Source organism: Mytilus californianus, unplaced genomic scaffold, assembly GCF_021869535.1.
Source record: "Mytilus californianus isolate M0D057914Y unplaced genomic scaffold, xbMytCali1.0.p SCAF_2, whole genome shotgun sequence".
Classification (NCBI taxonomy): Eukaryota; Metazoa; Mollusca; class Bivalvia; order Mytilida; family Mytilidae; genus Mytilus; species Mytilus californianus.
In genome coordinates, this window is record NW_026262668.1 from 26,251,311 (window position 1) to 26,273,038 (window position 21,728).

The window sequence follows — 21,728 nt, forward strand, 5'->3', positions numbered from 1 at the left end:
CGATTTGACACAAATTCTCATATTTGATTTATAATGTACTAAAACGTATATCCAAATTACATAAAGCCTAAAATAATTAACAATGCATGGACTCGATACTATGGATCAACATTTCGTGTGTATCTTTGTCTTAACGCCATCTTATTAATCAGCGAGATGGCCTCCGAAGACTGTCGATAGTTATATAATCCGATATAAACATAAATAGAAATAGAAATAGATAGCGACCACGTGCAATTGGATTTTTCTAGGTCTGTTTGATTTCATATTGCAGGTTAAAAGGTATGTTTATCATCGTTTTTACCTGTATAAGAATTATTTTTTTGTGGATCGGATCAGTCAACCAAAATGTTTATCTTTGTTTCACTTTCAATGTTGACATCATTTTCCTTTTAATAGCTGAATACATGCGTAACCTATCTTCAGCTAAGAGGTTAAATTAAAGGTCACATGAATACGGATTGAATGAGATCGAATTATTCACTTGCAAGTGAATAATTCATCAGCGATGTTTCTTAGCTTATTTTGACAAAATTGAACCAAATTGGCTGCTAAAAGCGAATTATCATTTCACTATTTCACTTTTATTAATGATTGAACAAAAAAATATATTTTAATGTTTGTATATCTCGTAGCTAATGCCCTCTTTAAATTTAATGGATTCTGCTAGCAAAACTATCTGTATAGGTGGATAAATGCTCAATCATACTGATTTTAATTACGATGCTCTATTTTCGGGTTGATAAATACGTTTTAACCATTTCAGAGTTCCTTTTACAAAATTCAGTTCTTCAGGTAGCATTTATTCTAAATATCGGATACATTTTTGTGATACCAGTTTCACCTTGATATGGAAATAAAGTGTGTTACTATTGCCAATGAGACAACTATCCGCATGAACATTGACGTCACTCATCCTCAGCAAATTGGGACCATTTGCCAAGATTGAACTTAGAAAATAAATTTGTGTAAACCAACTTTTAATTATGCGCAAATGATTAATGTATATATGATTTGAAAGATTCCAACGTGGTTGATCTTAGCTCTTATCTGTTCAAGGCGTGCAACAAATACGTTACCATGGGAAACAAATACGTTACTCGATGTTTGCAAGCTGAATTACAATACTTTAACATTATTTTTATCCTGTAGGTACAAAATTCAAATGTCTAATTATTATCTACGTGTTTAAAATTTTCCAGTTAAAAGCAGTACAATTATCTAATTATCTAATTTGACGTTGTCCTTCATATGTCTTCGAAAATTGCAGCTCATAACTTGTTGTATTGATGATTTTATTCATTGGTCATTAAACAAAACAAATATATATGAAAGCAGATAGCTCATATGTCTGAATCCCGAAATGGTACCGATATTTCATCGTTAATCGAAACATGGTAAGGTATCTTTTGGTACCGTATCTGTTTAACAAAATATTCTTAGTCTTGTGTTTCAAATATTTTTCTAATATATGACATGTTTTACTGTTGAAAAGGAAGATCAAATATGTAAAAATATATTTATGCAGTTAAATGGATCTCGTGAAGGTGGTTAATTTTTATCCAAACGATTCCATAGCAACGTATCTGTTTAAAATTAACGTAAAAAGCCATTTCCTAGTTTAGCAGCTTGTCAATTTTCTTATCGTTATAAATACACGTAACATAATTTTGTTTCGGTTACAACTATAGGCCAACACTTCAAAAGCAAGATAACTATTCTTTCAATTGACCTTTAGATAAATGTAGAGTCAAATTAAAAGTTGGTAACGTATCTGGTCACAAAAATAGTAACATATTATCTCAAAACTGTGTTTGTTATTTTCTATGACAAACTACTTAAACTGACAAAGATATGTACTATACTGACTGAATGGTGATGGATCGGAAAAGGCAAGATTGGTACACGTTTTGCGAGCTTCTTAAGGTGGTACCTAACACTACAGGGAGATAACTCTGTAAAAATCTACTAAACGTTTTAATCACGTTATATTGGTAAGGAAATATTAAGCTTCTCTAAGATCAAAATTAGTGTTTGTCAAACTGCTATATAACCAGTGAAATTTTTCTGATAAAGTGGTTGGTTCAAATTATTTGAAATTTTTATATTTTTGTCAAAGGGTCAAAGTAAACATTTTGTCAAAATTTTAGGAAAATTAAACGAGCCAAATTAATATTAGTCAAGGTGTTGGGTACCACCTTAAGTAGAACACTCAACAGAAAAAATATCTATACCATCAGGGACATTCGTTTTACTCAAAATTATACGTGTTGGTGTAAGGTTGGAGTAATTTTGATATTCTTCTACGGAGTAATTACGTTTGTTTCGGTTAGATATCTCCCTGGAGTTTCAAAAACATATTTTAAAGACAATTTAAAGCAAGGCAGATAAGGCTTAAAATATCTACAGGGACAATGCATCAAGTATTGGGCCCGATTTCCTGAGAATGAGTGATGTGATATGAAAGTAAACAACTGTTATTCAATTTACGGCTTTCAACAATGAGAGAAACTCATTCAATATAGTTTTCAACAATGTAAACGAGAACATCAATATTGAAATTGAAATTAAAATTAAATTGATTATATGCCACCCTTTAAATCACGCACCTTTGTCATATCGTCACTTGGAGTTCAATATATAAAGCGCCATGATGGCACGCTAGTGCTAGCCGTACACATATATGGCATGTCAGTAACTGCTAGTGTAGTCCTTTGTAAATGTATATATCATTGTCATTTTGCTTAGTTTCTTTTCAAGGTAACCTATTCTGACATCGGACTCGGACTTCTTTTAAACTGAGTTTTACAGTGCGTATTGCTGTGTGTTTGTTTATTCTACATTGGCTAGAGGTATAGGGGGAGGGTTGAGATCTCACAAAACATGTTTAACCCCGCCGCATTTTTGCGCCTGTCTCAAGTCAGGAGCCTCTGGCCTTTGTTAGTCTTGTATGTTTTTTAATTTGAGTTCATTTATATGTTTTGGAGCTTAGTGTGACGTCCATTTCCATTGAACTAGTACACATTTTTGTTTAGGGGCCAGCTGAAGCCCGCCTCCGGGTGCGGAATTTTCTCGCTGTATTGAAGACCCATTGATGGCCTTCAGCTTTTTTATGTTCTTTGGTCGAGTTGTTGTCTCTTTGACACATTCCCCAGTTCCATTCTCAATATTATATAAGACAACCCTGTACATATTAAGCGTATCAACAATCTAATTAAAATATAGTTGTCTGATTTCGTTATACTCATATGTACGAGCACGCGAGTTAAACTAGATCTGCATTTTAATGAGATGGGAGTATCAATTATTTTCAAAAGTACCAGTCTGAGAGTATTTCTACAATTATGAACGGAAAGCATTATTTATGGTGCAGACATTTCCGATTATACAATTTGTTCAGCAACTCCATCTCTTCTCAACGAAATCAAATTATATTTAGTGATAATGTTAATTACAGACTTCTTTAGTCTAAAAAATTGGAGGATGTCCAGTCAAAACTTTAAAAGAATAGAAGGAAAAACTCAAAGTTTAACACGAAGTATTACCAAAAGTGTAATTCGATGTTTAACTCGAAGTCTTATTCCATCTTAAAGACAAATTCGAATCATAGCTATACCTTTACAATTGTATGTTAGTGTGACTCTGTGAGATTTAACTTTAAATATATTCAGGGTGACCATGAAATACTCATAAACAGGTGGTTCAAATATGAAATACTCATAAAAAATTATATATGTAAATTCAACTTTAACAATAACTAAAGCTTATGTATGTGTCTGTCAGGGATTCTACTTTTTTCTAAAACGGGACTCATTTTTTTTCCTAAAATGTTTTCTTTTCAATCTTATTAAAATATAGATCTTTGATTTCGTTATCCTCATATATACGATCACGCGAGTTGAGATAGTCGAACGTAAAAAACCGAAAGCCACTGAAATCAGTAAGTTAATATAAAGTAGTTGAATTATATACAAATATATATGTTTTTGGTGTTTGCTGTTGCCTGATTGTCGGATTGCAATCACTTTAATGTATCATACACGACATGAAATGGAATTAATTCATAAAATAAAAGAATAGTTTAGTCATCAAAAGATATTCAAGTTTACCTTTGCAAAGTTCTTTTCTGCTTCGGTAATTTGATCGATAATTTCTTTGCTATCTTTTTTCTTCCCAGTAAGGCTTTCGTCTACTTTCTTCAGTCTATCAAGTCTTCCTTTAATTTCCGTCTGAAGTCGTGAGCACTCTTGTGCTAATTGCTTTTTGTCATATTTTTCGTATGTTTTCTCCCATACTGGAATTTCATTTAATCCATCAGCCATTTCAGGTCTAATTTTTGGATTGAATGTCCTTATATTGAGTTTGTGGAGCTTCTTAGTGCCTAACAAAATATACCGGATTAAATATTGTGATTTATGGTGTAAATTTCAAATGAGTTTTCGTCCATTTAATAATTAGATAACACATGACGAATATAAGAGAATTATATCATGAAATCTTTAAATGATATTTTTTTTTAAATAGATGAATTTATTTTGTGTTTCAATAACCTGTTGTTAATGTCAAAAGTTTAAACGACTCTTTAAAAGTTTCAACAAATAAGATTCACTGACCGAAGCAATGCATATCTATTTTAGGTTTAAAAACAATACCTTGTTGTTTGTCACAAATTCCACCCATTTTTGTGTTTTGTTTCCATCATGAAAATCTGCAAGAAAAAGTAAAATTCAGTTATGTTTTTTTAACGGAAACTGGTTATAATGATCATTACATTTTTCCTGGTTTATAAATTAACAATTATTTCAACCAATTATTTATTATTTCACAAAAGAATGTCACACAGTAACACACATGTATTTCAACTTTCAATCTAGTAATTTAAGCTGTTCACATTCGAAATTTGAAAATTTGAAATTCGAGTCGTCATTTACTGAGGGTACTAAAGGAGGTAATTGTATTGTGAAAATTTAAAGGCTAACCAGGAAATTTAAGTATTTCTTTTTCTCTGTATTTTCTTCATCTTTCATTTTCCTATTTTCCTTTTATTTCTTTTTCTATCCTACGTTTTTGAGGACTGGAGAAACAATTACCCGGAATAGTTCGTCATTATTCCGTATCCGATACACTTTTTATTCTGAACAACATTCTTTATGACGTAGTACTCATTTTTGCTTATCAACACAAAAAGTGCAAACAAGTTTTGACAGCGAAACTCAAATTTTCTTCATTCATTTTTTGCTCTCAAGCGCCCTTAATATGTCGCAACAAGGGGCTGCTTTACAGAGTTATAATAACGAACTCGTAAAATGTAAGTACTAACCGGCAAATTTTAGCATTTCATTCCTTGCAAATTAAACCATACCAGATTATGGCAGATATAATTTATAAAACCAAGTAAAAAAACAAACATACAAATACGATATTCCAGAGCTTACATTTTCTATCAAAATTTCCTTGTAAGAGGGTTATTGCACACAAGGAAACTATTTAAGTGTTTGGGTCGAAATAATCCCTTCGAAAATTGTACGAACGCCATCAAGAAATTTTTGGTTGAACATAAAAAAAGTCATTATCAGCTGATTATGGTTTATCTTTCACAGATGGTGATGAATATGTAATGTTCCAATTGTCTAAACCATTATCCTGTCCTTTTTTCCTCAAATGATAACTAATGAATAAGAATTGTAACTGGGCAGGGGTTCAAATAAGTGGTGGTCTGAGGTCCGTGACCTTCCACTGTTGCAATCAGACTTTCGTTTTGGTTACTAGTTATGCCGGACGGACCTTTGATTTGAAAGAAAATAAAAATTAACTTTGCCGACCTTTTTCACCATCAGTATCGTCATTTCAAAGCCATATTATTATTGAAGTTAAGATAATGAAATGTTTCATTCCTGACCTTGCCGACCATACACAAGGTTATACATTTTTAGATAGTTGCGATAGGTCACTTGACAAATCATTTAGACATTTTCAAACAAAATGAGTGTGTTTCTCATTGGTGTCACATCTTAGAGGGAAAGCCTGAAGATGATGAACGGTGGAGCTTCAACGTCTTCCTTGGGAACAAAACAAAAGAAATCAGATGAAGATCTCACTAAAGACCAAAAATACGATCGTGAAAACGAGATAATCAAAACAACTGGTCTAATGTTGTTTATATACTGCCAGAAATTCCCTACCCATTCAAAAATAGAAAGTTCACTAGTAAGGGGAACACAAAATCTTAAAAGTAGACCCAATAAAAATATACGAAGTGACACCCCAGCATTTATTTTGTTTAAATCAGTGGATCCATGAAAGGGACCCAAATTTTATGTCTAAAGATTTATTGTCAGACACTAATGTATTCACAAGCAGCAATGTAAGCCTGATCAGTTAAATAGATATACGGTTTTCTTCAACACTGCATAGTGTTGCAAAAAAAGGGAAACCCTTCAGTGACTACGAATTTATTCTTGAAATCCAGAGCAAAAATGGTGTTGATGTTGCCACTTTCACATCAATAACAGATTATGGTATAATTGTCAATGATAGAGACAACACACACACACGCATCATGCACATGTTGTAGTGAGACCTTCCCAGCACCAAAAAAAAAAAAAAATAGATTGTTGCAATTTATTATATACAAGACAATTACATTTATTGTTATACATGTAATACTACAGCGACACTGACAGTTTGGTCTATATGGTTGCATGGCAATATATTATTTGTAAACTTGTCAAATACAAATGTATGATGAAACAAGCTAACATAGCACCAAAAGCACATTAATTTTGTATCTTAATGAGAAATATTTCATGTAAAAGTAGGACCTGGGATTTTGGTTGTGGACCTTTCAATTTGGAGTGTCAAAGGTCCCAGACCTTCAAGAACCAAATGTTAATTTGAACCACTGCTGGGTATGTACTTACATCAGCAACAAGGTGGATGCCACATGTGGAGCACAAATACTTGTACATAAATTATATACATGTCATATGAGTTAGTATTGTCAACTCATATACATATACTAATGAATTATAACAAACCATATAGATTTTTTTTGATTTTTTTAACAATACTTGTACATTGTACATAAATTTATATTTATACAAGTATTGTGATTGCTAAGTTCAATTGATCTGAAAAATATTTGGTAAATTAATTATTAGTACTCTGTTACAAATTATATCCGATGGCTATAAAATGCATGTCCTGAGTGATTGTTAAAAAAAAGGATTTTGATGTTAGGCATATTTAGAAAACTTATGGACAGATCTTCAAAGTTCTCAAACAAATACTTAAGTCACATATTTACATGTACAAGATACATGTACATTGTTACGTAGTCTGTATGTTGTGTTTGATTTCATTTGCACACAAAAGCCACATGTTGAAAGTTAAAAATCTTTACATTGTATGTCATGTATGTAGTACAGTTGTACTGGAATTAATACATACATCCATAATTTAACTTTGGATGTAACACATCTTCTGATTGGCTGAAAACATTTTATCTGTCAGCTCATAGACATAATTTTGTCATGTGATTGTGACGTCATTAACGTTTTTTCATGATTTACTCCTTAAATAAGAAATTTGAAATTAAATTATAAGGAATGACTAATACTTTTTCTGTCTATTCGAAATAACCTCAAAAATGTGGTGCACACTAATAAATAACACTCTACATCATGTACATGGGTTATTCAGTGTGCACCACATTTTTGATGTTATTTCTTCAGGGACAGAAAAGAAATTTACAGTCATTCCTTAAATATAAAAACATGAATTAATGGGTGATTTCATCCAATGATAGGTTTCATCAGGGTAAAGGGGTCAAAATAGAGAAGTGTGATCAAATATTTTAATTGGAAACCTATTGAAATTGCTTAATTAGCCTGTGAAAAACTAGATGACTCATAGAAAATTGTGGTGATGCATCTTTTTTGTGCACAATAACAACCAATACATGTACAGGAAAAGCATTACAGCTCAACATACATGTACTTAATCTGGTGATAAGAAATCACCCTGTTCTACACTTAGAATTGGTTTCTGACTCTGTACTCAGAAAAATTAAAATTGAACCTCATAAACCATTTCAAAAGTACAGGAAGACTTGTCCTTGCACAATGCCTTGGACAAATTAAACTACACAGAAAATGAAAGCTGGATATGTTCTAAACAAGTGATAGTTGATTTTTTTTACTTTTAACAATGATACAACCATAACTGATTGGTAGGATTAATATATATATATATATATATATATATGTTGTTAATAAAGATGCATAAGTTGTTGTTTTGATTATTTATTCTATAAAATTTGCATTAGAAAATGTATTTCATTTGTAAATTTCTTAATTGACAATGTATAGAACATGGATTGCTAAAAGTATGATTATCAAAAATAAATTGCAATATATTTTTTTTTTGGTATGTTCAAAGACAGTTAATATCCTTAAGGTAGCATTCTTATATAATTTTGTATTCAATTGGTAATTTATTCCTATTTTTAGTACTAGATAACATTTTAGGAGCACAAATTTGTAATAAGCTAAAACAGGGGAAGTAACTTCAAAATTAATTTCTAACACGTTTACTGTTTGCTTGTCATTCACAAGTTGAGATGGACGGCGTTTCTGTGAAAGCATAGTTGTATTTTGATGACTTAAATTCTATTCTAAAGTCATGAAAGTCTTCATTTATACACTCTTCTTGGAGATCAAAAATGCCGACCCAAACTAAAAACACTCGCTGACACATTCATCAAATTTATGACAAAAAGGTACATTGTCTTAATTAAATTACCTAGTTATTAACACCTTTGAAGTCTTATCCACTGTAATTGATTGTAATGACATAATTAACCTGGGGGCAATCACCTGGTGTCATATATGTAATTTAACTTTGTGATAAGAAATCGATGAAACAAAAGGCAATTTTACCAAAACGGCACAAGGGTTTTTGGGAAAAAGGCGTCAGGGCAGACGGGCGCGGATGAAGGCACACAGGGCGCGGCTGAGGGCACACAGGGCGCGGCGCCCTTCTATTTTGTGCTAATGAGGCTTGTTTAGGGGGGGTATCAATATCCCATATCCCATACCCATTAAGTTTTTGTCCCAATATCCCATATCCCTATAATGTTTACCCCTAATATCCCAATAATTTTTTTCACAAATATCCCGTATCCCTAAAACTATTTTGAAATATCCCAAAAAATCATTAATTCATTCCCAAACCCATTTTTGTATACAACATTCGTAAATACATGTTGTGCGTTGTAGTATGGATGTCAAGGATGTGGACTTTTTCACAGAGAAAAGTTAATCATTCAGAATTATTCAGAGACCTTTAAATTTTAATCTACATGTCTCTAGAATAACCAATATATAACTAAGCGTTTGTAACAAATAAATAGTTACTGTAGAGATAAGCGTGAGCCACCAAATGTGAGATCATCAAAGGCACGTAGCTAAGAGAATCACCCAATGTGAACTCAGTTGACACGTCGTTTTAATAGAAATGCTAAGAAGCAGAAAATCCTATTCTACAATAAAAAAAGAACGGAATGAATATAATATGCAGCAAAGAGCTGCACATGCAAAAAAGCATGTAGTTAATCTATTAAAACGCAAATTATCAAATCAGGAATATATCCTGTTGACGAAAGGCTTGAAATTTATACCAACGCCATCAAGCAAAAATGCAAAAATGTCTATACTAAAAGACTACAGTGAATTTGCTAGACAACTGCGATGTCGATATATGTTCAGTCATGAAGAAACAAATTTGTAAGGGTTCCGCGGAACCCAGTGTCTCGCCTACTTTTGCTGTTAATCGCAGGCTCAACAAAAATGAGGAAAAAAATTAATAAAAATATTCCTCTCGATACTATCTTTTGATTGTAAGAAGCTTCTGTCCAAGTTTGGTAAAAATCCAGGATAGTTTATGAATCTAATAAATGTTTTAAAAACTTTAACTGCAGACTGTAAGTAATGTTAACTGGAAGAAAAACTAAGTCCATTTATAAGTAAAATACAGAAAAATAGGTACAAAATGTTAACAAAATTTCCTTCTAGATACTAGCTTTTGATCATAAACACGCTTCTGTCCAAGTTTGGTACAAATCCAGGAGAGTTTAAGAAAGTTATTAAAATTTTAAAAACTTTAACCACAGAGTGAATGTTATATTTCCTGGCAGAAAAACTAAGTCCATTTATAAGTAAAATACGGAAAAAAATGATTTTTTTTTTACTAAATTAACTTCTGGATACTATCTTATGATCATAAACAAGCTTCCGTCCAAGTTTGGTAGAAATCCAGGATACTTTAAGAAAGTTTTTAAAATTTCAAAACTTTAACCACAGAGTGAATATTTGTGGACGCCGTCGCCGCCGCCAAAAGTCGAAGGCTCGACAAAAATGACCTTCATCCATTTCATAGCAATACAGGATATAAACCTGCTTCTACGTGCCATACATCGGGAAATTATATCACAAGACAACTAAATACTCAACATTACTGCCAATTAGATTCATTTAAAGGGGCATTGGTTGTCAAATTCATGTTCATGTTCATCGATTTGACTCAAATTCTCATATTTGATTTATAGCATACTAAAACATATATCCAAATTAAAAAAAGTATAAAATAAACAATTTACAAGGCATGGGCTCGATAATATGTTTCATCGTTTCTTGTGAATTTTAGTCTAGACGCCATCTAATTAACTATTGAGTTGACCTCCGAAGACTGCCGATATAAGCGATTTATAAACATAAATATAGATATAAATAGATAGAAAACTCGTACAATAGGATTTTTCTAGGTCTGTTTAATTTTATATTATAGGTTAAAAATATAGGGACGATGGATTCATAATATATGATGGAACATCGGATGAAACTGCAGATTCTTTTCGTCTAGCAAATAATTATAACCCCTTATTGAAGTCCACCTATGAAATCTCAAACGACAAAATGTCGTTCTTAGATGTTCATGTAATTAAAGGTCCAAGATTTACAACACATGGCATTCTTGACCTGTTTTATTATTAGATAGGGGTTATGATAACCTCGAAATAGATGATAGTATTACTGATGCTTTATCAATTGACCGTACTGAATGATTACAGAAAAACTGATAAATCGAAGGAAAAAGAAAATATTCTGTTAGTTTTGATAACTAATATAACCCATATATATATATATTGGTGAAGAATTAAAATATAAATATATCAATATATATATATATATATATATATATACGTAAAATAAAGAAACGGGCATTTATTACAGTTTGACGAAGATTGTGTATAAATATTCAATGCTGCACCAATAGTTGCGTATAGCAAACATAAAAGTGTTGGAGATATGCTTAGTAGATCAAAGTTGAAGACTTTAACATAAAATTGACAGTTGGACCCCTGATGATGGCAGATCTGTCATAATAACTAGACCTATTGGTGAAGAATTAAAATATAAATATATCAATATATACATGAATAATTTTCATATTTGATTATATTAAAATAATGCATCTAAAATGACCATCCCAAGCCAGAGCCTCTAATCCCAAGCTTTAACTGCTGAAACATTAAAATAGTGAGCAATAGTACGTGTAGGGTCCTATCATGCAATTTGGAATGCGTGGTTGCATGGGTGTTTTATAATAACAAAACTCAATGAAAATCAACAAAGCACTTGAATAACTTTTTCTAGAAAATTTTTTTGGCAATTTTATCAAGTGAGATGTAAATGTTTCTGTACTTAACTTTTAATTTTCTCATTTTTTTTTCATTTTTCATTTTCAAAATTCAATATCCCTAAAAATGCACCAATATCCCATATCCCATTTATTTTTAGGACAAATATCCCGTATCCCTAAAATTAAAATGGCAAATATCCCGTATCCCAATATACCCTATACAAGCGTCGCTAATGAGACCACTGCTGTATATATCTGAAATATCTCTCTGTTCATATACATGTATAAGCTACGTACATGTAATGATGTATGTTTTATATGATAGGGTGATAAATCAGTTCAAGTTACCAGCAGTGAGCACTCACCCTTTTATCAGTGATTGAGTCAACAGCTAGCTAGCTAGAGTTATTTTTTACTTAAACACCTAATTATTTGCACCTTGTAAAGTATATAAGTACACATAAACTGAGAAAATCTATTGTCAACTATTGCTGAGAAAATACAAAAGTAATGTACATGTACTGATAAACAGTGTAATGGTGCAATGACCACCATGACCACACATTCATGAAAATAGCATTTTTGGAGAGATGAAATGTCCCTTTGTTCATGTTGTTACAAATGCTTTAACTGGCATGACTGGGACAGACAACTGTCAAGACACTTAAATTGTAAAATAGACTTCTGTGTCTGTTCAATCAGTATTAGTTTTACTTTAGAGATACATGTATCATATATCATATATACAATGAATACTTGTGTCAGGGACCATACGGTTTTCCCAGTATTTCCCACTGGGCTGGGCAATACTCATAAATCCGGGTTTTTGCCAACCCTGATCTATGATGATCAGTGTTCATATTATGGATGTTATGTACATTAATACATCACAAAATTAACAGAAAAAAATCCTGACTTTAGAGATACAATGTGCCAGACTAATTTATTCACCATTCCTATCTGAATTCTTGGGCCTTGGAGGGAAGAAAATGTATATATTGAAAAATTGAATAAAATTTACTTCTTTTTTTTTGAGATTGCTTCCTTTTGAGCTTGATCTTGTCTAAGAAATTATTTGAATATCACCAGCAAATTTTTCTTTATATTTCAGGTATAAATGACCTCTGTCAAAAGAGGGATGATCTCCATAAACAAATTCTTCAAGAAGAGGAGGAGAAACAAAAATTACAAAATGACATTAGAATCCTAACAGAGCGATTAGCTAAAGTCAATGAAAGTCTAAGTAAAAAGATGAGTTCCAGAAATGAATTTGATAAGACTATCGCTGAAACTGAATCAGCATATATGAAGGTATACAATTTGGATTGTCTTGTTTTTGTATTTTGCTGTCTGATTTGCAAACTGCACAGTGAGCCATAGCCCTACATGTATACCAGAGTTTAATATATGTGTTCAGGCTATTGAAAGTTTGCATTTAATATATATGTCTTTTGATTGAGTTATAAGCTTTTCAATTGATATTTTATAGTGTATCTTTCTATGTTGTGATGTTACACTATTGTTTCAGGTAGGGTGAAGGTTGGCGCCTATTAAAACATTTAAACCTGCTGAATTTGTTTACACCTGTCCTAAGTCAGGAACCTGATGTTCAGTGGTTGTTGTTTGTTGATGTGGTTCATAAGTGTTTCTCATTTCTCATTTTTTATATAGATTAGACCGTTGGTTTTCCTGTTTGAATGGTTTTACACTAGTTAGTCATTTTTCGGGCCCTTTATAGCTTGCTGTTCGGTGTGAGCCAAGACTCTATGTTGAAGGCCGTACTTTGACCTATAATGATTTACTTTTACAAATTTTTGTGACTTGGATTGAGAGTTGTCTCATTGGCACTCATACCATATCTTCTTATTTATATTTAATTTCGTTATGAAAACAATCTGATTGGAATACAGAGGATGTTTCCTTGATTCCAGATAGTGTTCACTCTAAGCTTGCAAGAATCTGACAATGTTCCATTCTACTTTCTGTTCTTATAATTATGTCAACCATTGAAATTTTTGCCTCGAAATTTAATAAGATTTCATGAGTGTGTGTCAATTTACGTCAAAACCCTAATATATCAACAAGGTCTTCAAAACAGACACTAGAAGTAGGTCTTGTATGGAGCATGGTCAGATTTAAAGTAAAGGGTGTAAACAGGATCTTTTTTTAATCAGATTAGTTATGCAAATACTAAAATTTAGACATGTTTGTTTTATAAAAAATTCACATACTATTTGTGTTGTCTAAAATATATGTATGAATAAAAAGAGATGTAGAGTATAAATATCTATCAAGATTTGGTTTTACTGAGGTCAACCACTTCTACAACTCAAATAGGATTGTTTTTTTTTATATATGATAATTTTTGTTTGGATTTTATTGGTACATGTACTTTTTATGAGCAACTGTTATTTATACATGCACATATAAATACATGTACATAATTTGATTTTTACTTTACCACAACCAGTGAATCTTGTAATTCACAAGTCAGCTTATGTTTTTATTTAATCATACAAATGTATCAAGTGTTTATAAAATACAAATAGGTTTAAAAATCAAAATTTTCTAAGTGCAGTCGAACAGAAGAAAGATTTTGTTTTAAAACAATGTGTTAATTTCATTTAAATGTAGTATAATATTGTACTGAATGTAATTGATCATGATATGGTTGCTTGATTGATCTAAAGATAGTTGTCAATACACAATTGTATTATTTTAAATTATGTCAGTATGACAAGTTGTAAAGGAGGGTATCAATGGAAACTCTTTGTGCATGTTAATGTTGAAAAATATCTTTAAATAAGTAATTATATACATAGTAGTTTATTTTGAAGAAATAAATTTAAGATTAGAGGTTTAAGTTTGTTTAGATGCATCATAACTGTTGCAGATTTTAAACAAAAAATCAGTGTTCAGTTTTAATTTGTATGACTTTATTTCTGTTTCAAAGTGAAATATTTTCTATTCTTTAATGATGGTTAAAAATAAGATGTAGTCCATTTCACTTTGAATGCAAATTCTTCTAATAAATGAAGAAGCTTTTAATAAAAAAAAATTAAGCCATTTTTATTGTAAGAATTTCAGGAAAGTTACTTGTCCCATCCAACTGTTCAAATAATGTTTGGGTCAGACTGACCCATAAAAAATCTGTGTATCAGGGGCCAGCACAAGGATTATTATTTTAATTCCTGTTTAATCATTTCAAAAGTTTATATATGAAATATAATATTAATTTCAAACTTGAAACTAGGCAACAATAAAGAAGAAAATTCACTTCTAAAGTAGTGTTGGGAATTGAATTCAAAACTATAATCAATTAATTTGAATAATCGGATCGGGCTGCATTCTCGACTTTGATTTTCAATTATAATCAATCAATTTTCAATAAGCAATTATATATGATAATCAGATCATCATTACAGAGCCTAAAGTTACTGTAACAAATATAGCATAATTTCAATACATGTTTTGTGTAATTTAGTTATTCTTTGTTCATAAATTAACAAAAATATTTACTTTTTGTATTACAGATTTTGGAGAGTTCACAGACCTTACTGAATGTATTAAAACGAGAATCCCATACTCTTAAGGACAAAGGAGGGCAGAGCACCAGAGTCCATTCCCAGGTCTCATAGACACATCAGCTGTTTATATAACTATCTTTGAGCTTTTAACATTAGGGTGATATCTCACACAGCATTGACGATTGTTTTCACCATTCTAATAAGTCATGACAATTATACATTATTTTTTATACATTTTTTTTTAAAGTCGTTCTGTGTAAACTTGTGAGCTTTGGCATCCTAAAATTTTGATACAATTTTTTTTAAAACATTTTAACTCATGAAATCTGGACTTGATTATTTGAGAAGTGGTAATTGACTAAATGTGCCTTAAGAAGAAAAAAATAGAATACTAGTACTAATGCATACATGTACAAAATGTGCATATAAAATAAGTGGGGCTGAACAATTTTATATTTTAAAACTGAAATTTAAATAAAATGTGTTTAATTCAAAGCTTAGTGTTTGCAGCAAGAAAATGGAACTGTTTCTGTTCTTCTATGCCTTGAATACACATACTATTTAATAACACAGAAAATTGTCAATTTGTCGATTCAGAATCTAATGCATTCTGGGTAATATTTTCAAAAGGGTACACCAAAACGTTGTGATTGGCTAACAAGGTCCTTAACAATGAAATTCAACCAATAGTGTGTCGTTGTTTTGAATTTGGAGTACAAACAATGAAATTACCCATAGTCCTTTAGATTCTGAATGGTGAATTGTACACATTACTGACATTCCAATCATCTGTTTTGTTCATATTTCAGTGGTCCTTGAATACATGTACATGTTTAGTAGTAGAACTCTTACACTGTGTGAAGTTTTCACTGTTGCTGAAGGTCATGTATTTCAGGCTGTCTTTGCCCCGTCAGTAGTACTTTAGTCTGATTTGTGCTATACAGAGTGCTTTCTACAATCCTGTGATATTTATACTTTCTTCCATGCACTCCCAGGGAATGGTAATTGCACATAAGTTTGAAATGTACATGCACCTGTAATTTTCTCTTTCAATTGATAGATAGCAACGGTGGTCCAAGATCTTTTTGAAAAAAAAAATGATTCTGCAATTCAACACTAAAGATTTTTCAATGAATTTATTTATGGTTTTGTAAAAGGAAAATAAAAATAAATAAGGAATTTGTAAAAATGAATGGATAAATATATAAATCTCGACATTGACTTTTTTTTCGTATTTGAATCGGAAACATAAACATATTGCATCTTGTGTATCATTCCAAGAAGTTGTAAAAATAAAAACAAACAAAAAATCCTTTTCTTGGTTTTATTAAGGAACATATTTACATTTGTCTTTTTCTCAATTTTTTGTATGACAAATAATAACACATTTGTTCATTGTATTTATATATATATTTTTATGTTGACTGATATTTAATGGTAAACAACAAGAGATCTTAACACTGAAATACAAGAATTTTTCAAATTTATTAACAGCTACCAAGATTATGGACATCTTAGGACTCTTTTTTAATAAAATTAGCTGTGGAAAGTTTATTTATTTATTGAGGCACAGTACACAGTGTTAAAGTCTCTGTATGTTGGATACCAGGTTTTGTATGATATTTTGAACATAAAAATAAAACTGATACATACTGTTGTATTTGTTATATTACATCTCTAGAACATGATTATTGAATGGTTTAAGTGACTGAAATCGAAAATCTGTCCAACAGCAGGTTTGTTTGTTTGATTTCTTTAGCTCAAAACCACTTTCTGTATTTTTGTACAACATCACTGCTATAAGATTTCTTGATTAACAAGAGTGCACATGCTGAAATGTTTTACCTGCTTTACTGACCATAATATTTAATTGACAATGTTGAAAGGGTTTTTTCTACAAGTATCATATAAACTAAACATTACCAATGATTGATGACAAAGATCAAGGTCAGATTAACCCTGGCAGACAGACATTCACACCTTACAATCATAGTATACACCAAATATAATTGACCTTTTGCTTATAGTACATGTATCAAAGATAAAATCCAAACACTAAAAATGTAACATTAACTAATGAACTATGAAAATGAGGTCAAGGTCAGGTGATACATATCAGATGGACATGTACACCTTACAATCATTTTTTACACCAAATATAGTTAACCTTTTGCTTATAGTATCTAAGAAAGAGAATTAACCAGGTAAACTAAACAGACCAACAACCACGAAAATGAGGTCAAGGTCAAATGAAACATGCCAGACTGACATGTACTCTTTACAGTAATTCAATTCAATTCATATGGTTGACCCACTGCTTATAGTATCTGAGAAACTGACCTAATCCTGTTACTTTAACCTTAATCACTGATCAATGAAATAAGGTCTAGGTCAGGTGAACCCTGTCTGATGGACATGGAAATGTTGCAAAATATACCATATATAGTTACCCTATTACTCATAAGTGAGATATTTACATGATAAAACTAAAAAAAATTCTAGCAATCTCTACCCCATGAAAATAATGTCAAGGACAATGGACATATGACAGACAGAATCTTAATAAGGTGTCGGCATACAATAAATTTGTACATGTAAGCAAATTTTACATTTGCTTTTCAGTCATTCCTGTTTGCCAATAGATTGAAATTTTACAGCACTCATCGTTGTACAAGGCAAATTTTCGTCATCATGCCCGTCTTAAGTCTAGAGCCTTTTCAGTGAATGCCTTTTGTTCTATTTTTGTATTTATAGTCATTTTGGGAATTTAGTGTTGATTTCAGATCTATACTAATGGTTCTATTTTCTCTACAGGAAAAATATATTTATAGTCTTTCTTTGTCTAAGATAAGTGGTTAAACTGTCTTTTTAACTCACCTGGCCCAAAGCTAGGTAGAGTTTGTAAAAAGCAAAAATAACCAGCATAGCAAGATCTACTGATAAGTACACATGGCCTAAATGTTAGAGACTCTTTGAAAATAGTTATTGCCTTTGAATGAGGATTTTGTGTTTTTTTCACGGAAGCAATAGTAGATAGAAACCGTACATACATGTAGCAAAAATGATCAACAGAACAAGATCTTCAAATAAGTCGACAAAGCCGAAATTATCAGTTTAACCCCTGTAAGAGTTATTGCCATTGAAGGATTTTTACCCATATTTGTGTATTATCTAGAAACTATAGTCGATATAAAAAAAAACAGAAAATTGCTAATTTGATCAGAAGATCTACAAGTAACAAGTAAGTCTATTGACTAAAATCATCATTCCTCTCCTATTGCAAATTATTGCACTTGAAATACATAACGGTTTTTTACCCATTTAAGTGGGGTTTTTTTTTTTTGCAGAAACTGTAGTTGATAGTTTTTACCAATTTTTAGGTGTATTTTTTTGCAGAACAAAGAGAGAAAACCTATAGACCAAAATAATCAGCACAATAAGATCTACAAATATGTCAATATGGTTGAAACATCAGCTGACTATGTATAGGAATTATTGCCCCTGAATTATATTTTTTTCCATTTTTGTGCTTTTTTGCAAGAAACTAGAGGAAATATTCTCTAATATTGCACTGAATCAATTTATGCAAAAATTCCATGTGATTTTAATTTTATGCAGGATCCTTGGAGTCTCTTCTTTATTTTGAAAACCATATCAAAATATTAGACACTACAGATCTGAACACCGCAGGAGCAAGTCTAAAAATTAAAAGATCTAGTCCATAAAACTGAACAATTGATGGTTATGGACACTTGATATTTCCATAATATAAGTTGGAGTTATTTCCCTTTGCCATCATAAATCAACCAAATTTAAAACTTGTAATACTGATTGCTAGACCTTAGTAGAAGTTGTTGGACAATTTTTATTTGTATAAGCATTGTATAATTCATCACTATAATCTACTAAGGATCTTTATCAATCTTCCTTGTTTAATTAGGCTAGTCAAAAAAGAAAATCAACCTATTTGCTCTCTAACATGGCAGCAAAGGGAAATAACTCATCATCTGAGAACTATCTATTGACCTATATTCCCAGGCAATATAGCCATGGGGGAACAGACAGCAATCTCATACCTTTAAATAACAAGACAGTGTATACTTCTGGTTTTATTTTGAGATTTCAATATGAAATTATACATTGTTGACAATACAATAAATAAATTCATAAACAATACATTACGATTTTTAAAAATATGTTATCAGGCAATAATAAATGATACCATTTCTCCCACTCTTGACAGAAAAGTTACAGGCAAATTTGTATGATGTACTTGTATTTATATATTTTCGTTATGAAAATATAAAAAAAAGCATTTCTGTCAGTTAAAACAAATAAGTATATGTATCATTTCTGGTGACTCAGTAAAAAAAAAACTGTTTTGCAATCAAAGGATTAATAAGGTAAGCAAATCATTATAGTTGTAAGGGGTTTGGAATGAAGAATAAAAAAAATTAATATTAAACAATCTATAACCATTTTTTTTTTTCAGTCATCCAGTAAAAAAATTGTTATCTCTTGAGAAAACTTTGGCTAAAACTTGAACTTCAGAAAAAATACACTAATCATCAGTTTTGGTAGTTATTCAAATTTATGCTGTTTTTCGCCAAAGGTCCTAAAATTTGTTTACTTATAATATATATAAACCATTTGGATTAAAGTATGGTGACTATATATATAATTGACCACATAATTATTTGAAAAGCCCTCAGTGTATTATCCAAACAAATGTTATCATAAACTTTAGAAATATTCATCTTATAGAGAAGTAGGTATGATAAGAGCCATTATCAAGCGTCTGAAATTAAAAAAATGTAAAATTCTTCATTTTTTTCAAATTGTATTAGTTTTATTTAAAATAACAAACATTTATTTAAAATGGGAAACTTTATAAATAAAGAAAGATCAGTGATGTCATAAAGAAATTAACATATTTTACCTTAAATTGTTATTGTATACATAGCTTTGATAAAATTAAGCTAATTGAGCCAAGGCTTACCCAAAAAGAGATTTTACCCACATCAACATCTTATTAATATAACTTGTATCAAAATATCTTTTAGGTAAAGCCTTGGCACATATCTAAATATTTCATAAGATCTAAAAAGGAGGCCAATTTTGCAGTATAGCAATTTTGCATTAAATACAAGAAGTGTGAAGCCCTAAAGCATGTATGTTAAACACAATGGAAAGGTATAAATACTGTCATCTGACAGACTGTCTTGTGAAGGATATTATTTGATAGATTTATAATAATTTTTTTTAAATTTAATTTGTGGGAGATTTCAAGAGGTTTTTACTACTTAAGAACTTTCAATTTGTTTAAAATATACTGGTACATTAAAAAGTATGGGGGCAAGTGGTGCAAAAATAATGAGCAATGAAAATGGTTTTGCTAAAAATGAATATTGCAGCATTTTAATAAGTTACAGGCACTAAGGAAATTTATGTACGTAGTATCTTTTTATAGTATTAAAGTCCAAAGAGACAATAAAATATTGAGTTATTTTTCGTAGAGAACCAATTTTTGTGGATCGAGCGTATTGTGCTTTCTTGAAAACTTGATTTCATGGTTTTCAGGACAAAAATGTCTATCTTTTGTAAATAATATTTTTTGTAACTAAATGCTTCCTGTATTTCAACAAAATCCACAAAAATTAATCCAACAAACTGTACAACAATATAATAGAAATCTGCTGTACTTATTTTTTTGGTTTCAAGTTTTTTCAACATGACACCCATCTCTTGCAAGCTGGCAGGCTGAATGGTTTTTATAAACGAGCAATAATCAAAATAGAAAAAAAGTATAGTGTCTTCTCCACAAAAAATGTATAAAATATTTCATTTTAATATTGCAATTCCATGATGGTATTTTTTTTTATATGTATACTATAACTGTCAAGAGGTTTTGTCAACAGAATATGAATTTCCAAGTAATTCATTTTTTTTGAGCAAGCACCATTGACTACACTGAACAAATCTCAAGTTGATCGTAGATGTCCCTTTCCAAACAAGAATCGCATTATTCTGTCTATAAGGAAGGATCCTAGAATGTCAGCTGCTAATATCTGTAAAACTGTATTTCTAAACTGTAAAAGAAAATGTATACCATGTCATTTGATACCAAAGACTGTTTATAAACATATGGTTTGTAGTTGATAAATCCCACACATCACAAAAACTTAGAAAAACAAGAGAATAATAAAAAAAACACAGCTTATACTATAGCTACTTTGAAGGTAACAAGTATGTGGTGTATATTTTATAGAACATGTGATTTGTTTAGTTTGTTTTTAAGTGCCAGTCTTTGTAAGAATCAGGCAATTTAACAGAATTTCAAAACATGGCAGAAAAAACCCACCGACCTAACCATCCTATTTTGAAGTTACCCTCATCCTGAGTAAGAAATAGTAGGTCTTCCGTTTCTGAGTGTCTGATAATTCGAGAAATCCACAGATAACTTTTGGTTAGAATAATAGGAAATTACGCAGTTAGCTCCCC

General features: G+C 30.9%; 3 protein-coding genes across 3 annotated transcripts in view; 1 reads left to right on the top strand and 2 right to left on the bottom strand.

Annotated features, from left to right (window-relative positions):
- LOC127729584 (uncharacterized) overlaps positions 1–4,900 on the bottom strand; it is a 34,027-nt gene extending 29,127 nt beyond the window's left edge. Inside the window, exons 1-3 of the mRNA XM_052237400.1 lie at positions 4,852–4,900; positions 4,653–4,708; positions 4,110–4,381 (exon numbers count right to left, since the gene is read on the bottom strand). The gene's annotated coding sequence lies outside the window, so the exon portion shown is untranslated. The remainder of the gene's footprint in view (positions 1–4,109; positions 4,382–4,652; positions 4,709–4,851) is intronic.
- Positions 4,901–5,149: 249 nt separating this feature from the next.
- LOC127729585 (microtubule nucleation factor SSNA1-like) lies at positions 5,150–16,880 on the top strand. Its single transcript, XM_052237401.1, has 3 exons — positions 5,150–5,308; positions 12,812–13,011; positions 15,234–16,880. Exons 1-3 carry the CDS (start codon positions 5,257–5,259, stop codon positions 15,336–15,338), a joined length of 357 nt encoding a protein of 118 aa, XP_052093361.1. The 5' UTR covers positions 5,150–5,256; the 3' UTR covers positions 15,339–16,880.
- Positions 16,881–19,323: 2,443 nt separating this feature from the next.
- The window catches only part of LOC127729586 (endoplasmic reticulum transmembrane helix translocase-like), a 50,294-nt gene continuing 47,889 nt past the window's right edge, over positions 19,324–21,728 (bottom strand). The window contains exon 26 of the mRNA XM_052237402.1: positions 19,324–21,316. Within this exon, the coding sequence (XP_052093362.1) occupies positions 21,209–21,316 (108 nt within the window). The 3' untranslated portion in view covers positions 19,324–21,208. The remainder of the gene's footprint in view (positions 21,317–21,728) is intronic.